We start from the raw sequence: 5373 nt of genomic DNA, 5'->3' as shown, positions 1-5373 counted from the left end.
AGTCTTCTCTTTTCCCATTCCCACAATATGTATTTGAATATGTGAACTGCTCAGAGCCCTTAGGGGGTGAGCGGTATACAAATTGAAGGATAAATAAAAAATAAATAAGGAATTCCTTCCTGTCTGAAACCACTTTAAAACATCATCTTCAAAACTGTTGCCTTTACTCACATGGAAATAGGTGCTCATTTAATTAGTTCATTTATCATCTCCTAGGTTTATAAACAATATAATCAGGTGGAAGCCCAACCCTTTTAATTTTGGTCTAAAGTCATGCTTTGATTCTATGCAAACTGAAAATTTTTAGGAATGACCCTTAGAGAATCTGGGGCTTTTCCCTTTAGAGAAAAGCCAGCAGGATTACCCGGGGGGGGGGGGCATGAGGGAGGTTTATAAAATTCTGCACAGAGTGGAGAAAATGGGTAAAGGGAACTTTTGTGTCTTCAACCATAACACTAGAACTTGGATGCAACCTATGAAAGTGATGGGCAGAAGATTTAGGATGGACAGAAGAAAACTTCTTTTCTCAACAAGGAATGAAATGGTAGAATTTTACAGAGACGTTGATTGGACAGATAGATTAGAAGGAGGATTAGACAGATTCATGGGAGAGATTCAATGGCTATTATGATGAAAGAGAGATAGTAAGTGTTGACTATATTCTTGTCTGGGCTTAAATTTTTTTCAAGCATAAGAATACTAAAAACATGATCTCCCCATTTCTGTCTCGTCTTTCAGCTCCCGAGATGCATGTTGGTTTGTGTAATGCTTCATTGACACACACACCAACAAAAAACTACTAATTACAGCAATTTCTGAGGTCCCTCTCCTCCCTTAACCACATCCTCTCCAAGCCAACCCCTGATCTCCAGGAATTTCCCAACGTAGAGTTGGCAACCATACAAAAGCCTTCACAGACCAGAGTCCACATCTTCAGATGCACGGAATCCAACTTGTCCTGCTGTGTCTGCTACATAATTTTATGTTATTATTATTATTATCAAGTTTGGCTCTGGCACCTCAGCACTTTATGTTTATTATAACTGTATGATAAATTATGATATTTTATTGTGTTGTTTTATGTGTTTTACACTTTTGTGTACGTTGTCCCGAGCCTGCCTCGGTGGGGAGGGCAGGATATAAGTCGAATAAATAAATGAGCAGACTCTAAACTAAACCCCCAAAGCTTTTGCTGAAATAAAGCCATTAGTCTTTAAGATGGAGGGTTGCCAGCCTCCAGGTGGTGGAGGGTTGCCAGCCTCCAGACAACAGAGATCAGTTCCCCTGGAGAAAATGGCTGCTTTGGAGGTTGGTCTCTATAGTATTATACCCTGCTGAAGTCCCTCCCCTCCCCAAACCCCGCCCTCCTCAGGTTCCACCCTCAAAATCTCCAGGTATTTCCCGACCTGGATCTGGCAACCCTGTTAAGGTGTCACAATACTCTGGATTGTCTTTATTGCAAGGAATTTCCATTCTGGATTTTTTCCTCCTAAATGACACTGTCATAGAGATAAACCAACATTTGTATTTGTCTTCTTTTGCCTCGTTGAGGGATACAGTCCTCGATGTTCTATCCGAGCAGGCTTCTTCAGTGGCCCAGAAGGGCCCGTAGCCATAATAAAAATCTTGATTTTTATTATGGCTACGGGCCCTAATTTTCTCCTAATTTTCAAATTCATAATTTGAAATTACAATTCAAGACCCCCCTCCCCAAGCCTGAGGTCCAGGCCAAATGGCCCTCCTTCCCCTACCCCTGGGTGGCCCTAAACCCGAACCACTTTGAGGGAGCATGGGCCCGCATCCCGAAACTCTGCACATAGAGATTTCACCAATCTTTTCACCAGAGCCACTCATGATCTGTTCTTTTAGCATACTTACAGTGCCCCCTTGAGGGTGTTGCAGTGCTTGTGAACTTGGATTCAGCTGCCATGTTCTAACTTTCAGTTGGCATATGTATTTATATATATGTGCATACACACAGAGTCAGCCTCCTCCCCCCCCCACTGCCTTCCACAGTCTTTCCAACCAGCCTGCCTCTGTCAATCAGCTCTTTCCGATGGCAAGATGGCAGTGCAAGGTCTGACTGGGAGCTGTTTCCTCGCAGGCAAGTTTGTTCCTCGGTTTTAAATGGCCATATGGGATTGTACACTACAGGGGTGTGTGAGTATCATCTGCCTATGCCACTTATAAGAACTGGGGGAGGGGGGGGAGAATGCAGAGACATGATTTCAAGACCCCAAAAAGCAAGGGAGAAGGGTGCGGACAACGGATGTGTGGAAAGTTATATCTAACTTTAAACACTGCCCCACTTAGGAGAGGAGTGACCCCCCCACACACACACACCCTGCTCACTCTCCTTATTTATGTTGGCACCATTTTTAGCAAGACAAGGGTGAAATTCTTGGGATTCAATAAGGCAGCCTCTCCCTCTCTCTCTGTGCCACCTTCTAATTTTAGAGTGAGATTGCCCTCCCTTTTGTTTGTTGCTTGGAGTTGAGTCAGCTGTTGCCGTGTTTGTTCCGGCAAACGAGATGACAGCAATAGGTAGGGCGATATCTTTTATGAGCCGGAATTCTATCGGTGTAGAGGCGTGCAGGATCTTGCCCCTACCATGAAGATAGTTCCAGAGGGTCGCCGTGTTTGTCTGCAGTAGAGCTGTTAGGTTTGAGTCCCATAGCCCCTTTGAGTCCAATGAGAGTTTCAGGGTGTACGCTTTTGAGAATCCAAGCATATTAAAATGTATATTGTAATCAGCCTGATGAGAGCAGAGGGGAAATGTTTGGGAGCAGAAGATTAGGATCTGTAGTGAGATAAAAACCCTGTGTCCCTGTTCAGATGGGGAGGGTCCATTCTGTTTTACTGGGCTCCCCCTCCCAACCCCACTGGAAATCATTCCAAACCCGTCAAAAACGGCTGGACGTCATCCGCAAAGATGTCCAAGGCAGCAGCCTCCACTCCTAGATGCGCTAAAAAGTGCTGAAACATGCATATGTCCATGGATGTGTATAAAGTGCCGTCAAGTCACAGCTGACTTACTGCAACCCTATAGGGTTTCCGAGGCAAGTGATTAAACAGAGGTGGTTGCCACTGCCTGCCTCTGCAAACTCTACAAATTCAGAACTATGGACCTGCCCAGGGCTGAATAGTAGGGATGGACACGAACCACATTTTTGCACTTTGGTTGGTTCGCGGCTGAATCATGAACCGAAACACGAACTGATAATGCTAGTTTGAGAACCGAACTGGTTCTTATTGGTTCGTGAGCCAGTTAAAGTCTAACCCCCTGCTTTCTGCTTCCCATGGCTTTTCACAGGGAGTGGAAAGCAAGGGTTTCCAGAGGAGTGGTGGGTCTTCCTGGAAGTTTGTGGCAGTTCTTCAGTTCCTAAACATCACTTCAGGAACTATGAACTGGCCAAAATTCGTGATGAACTTTAGTTCGTCAGCCGGTTCATGGTCATCCCCTACTGAATAGAGACATGGGATTCTTATCTCACTAAAAGGGTAAAGATTTCCCTTGCTTGAAAGCTAGTCGAATCCAACTCTAGGGGGCGGTGCTCATCTCCGTTTCCAAGCCAAAGAGCCAGCGCTGTCTGAAGACATTTCTGTGGCCATATAGCCGGCCTAACTAAACACTGAGGCGCACGGAATGCTGTTACCTCCCCACCGAAATGGTACCTATTTATCTACTTGCAATTTCTTGCTTTCGAACTGCTAGGTTGGCAGGCACTGGGGCCAGAGATGGGAGCTCACTCCGTCATTCGGCACTCGGGTCTCGAACTGCCGAACTACAGATCTTCTGGTCTGCAGCTCAGCGTCTTGACCTCTGAGCCACCGTGGCCCCTTCTTATCTCACTATGGGTGCTAATTTTCTGCCCCCAAGCATTTCCCCCTGCTCTAATCAAGCTGACTGCAATATGCATTGTACCTTTGCATCCGTTTGCAAGCATTCTTTACAATACTCTTCCCACCTGCTGGCTGGGATAAGAAGACTCAGAGATCTCCATTTCTACTTGTGTCTGATGAAGGGAGCTTTGACTCTTGAGAGCTAACACCCTGAAACTCTTGTTGGTCTCTAAGGTGCTAGCGGACTCAAATCTAACTGTTCCCCCTCCCAGTTTGAGTAGTGGTTAAGTGTGCGGACTCTTCTTGTTGGTCTCTAAGGTGCTAGCGGACTGTTCCCCCTCCCAGTTTGAGTGAGTTGACTGAAAACTGCCTACATTTCTACACGAATCAAAGAGCAACACTGAAGGGGGGGAAAGCATGTTTTCCTTGATTTTACAAGATGCAAACATATCCACAGCAGGCACGATTCCGGAAGATGCATTCCCTTGTACATTTGTATCACAGAAAGGAAAGTGACAGACAGCTGTCATTTTTTGTAAGCTTGTATTAAGTAATCGACCGTCTTAAAAATGCTCCCTGATCAATCAGGATCACCCGTGTAGTCAATCAAAAGGTTTAATCAGCTCCTCTGTTGTAAATATATTTCCCTCGTATATAAAGATCTTCACTAGGAACCACTTAGGTTATTGGTACTATTCAAAGTGCTGGTTTGACCCTATAAAGTCCTAAATTAAATGGTATAGGGCCAGGGTACCCTGACCTGGATGGCCCAGGCTAGCCGATCTCATCAGATTTCAGAGGCTAAGCAGAGTCTACCCTGGTTAATACTTGGAAGGGAGATCACCCAAGGAAGTCCAGGGTGGCTGTGCAGAGGCAAGCAATGGCAAACCTCCTGACAGTCTCTTGCTCCTGATAGTCTCTTGCCTTGAAAACCCTACAGGCGACTTCCGGTTGATGGCGGCATGCTCACGGACTCACCTCTCGGACCTCCTGGGGGTGTCTCCGTGCTCTGGCAGATGGAGGGGGTGAGCAGGCTCGTAACCCTCCCCCAGGAGCCCGGGGAAGGGCACCTGGCCAAGGAGCTTTGAGGGGGTAGCCTCTTCTCTGGCCGAATGCCAGGGAATCGAGGCTCCCCCTTGCTCCAGTGGTCTGTCCAGCCGAGAGACCTGATGGTACAAGTGAAGCTAGCCGGATCAAGTTCAGGAGATCAGGCGTTTGAAATGATGAATGAAGAGGGGTCGGAAGACCAACTATGAACGGGAGTCAAATGAGAACTGATTTTTAAACGAAAAGACACTCCTTACCCGAAGCGGCGAAATGGCAGAAGCGAGTGGAAGAATAAACAAGAAATTGCCCAGAAGTACTCATTCATCGAGCTATACAGATAAGCGTATATTCAGAGACTTTAAAATTTATTGCGAAAGCAAACAAACGAGAAAAAGATGACGGGGAAGAGGGACAGAGACAAAGAGAAACTTTTAAAAGCGAAACTAGAGTCCCCGAAGGTGCCGGAAACGACCAGTGAGACGA

The 5373-nt window shown here is 46.1% G+C and overlaps 1 protein-coding gene across 1 annotated transcript in view; it reads left to right on the top strand.

The window, feature by feature from the left end:
- The first annotated feature begins 2040 nt into the window (after nucleotides 1-2040).
- Nucleotides 2041-5373, top strand: part of SGCA (sarcoglycan alpha) — a 39433-nt gene continuing 36100 nt past the window's right edge. Inside the window, exon 1 of the mRNA XM_015413676.1 lies at nucleotides 2041-2104. Coding sequence (XP_015269162.1) covers nucleotides 2065-2104 — 40 coding nt within the window. The 5' untranslated portion in view covers nucleotides 2041-2064. The remainder of the gene's footprint in view (nucleotides 2105-5373) is intronic.

Source organism: Gekko japonicus, unplaced genomic scaffold (genome assembly GCF_001447785.1).
Source record: "Gekko japonicus isolate JY-2015 unplaced genomic scaffold, Gekko_japonicus_V1.1 scaffold544, whole genome shotgun sequence".
Taxonomy (NCBI): domain Eukaryota; kingdom Metazoa; phylum Chordata; class Lepidosauria; order Squamata; family Gekkonidae; genus Gekko; species Gekko japonicus.
This window is presented reverse-complemented; position numbering and strand designations above follow the sequence as displayed.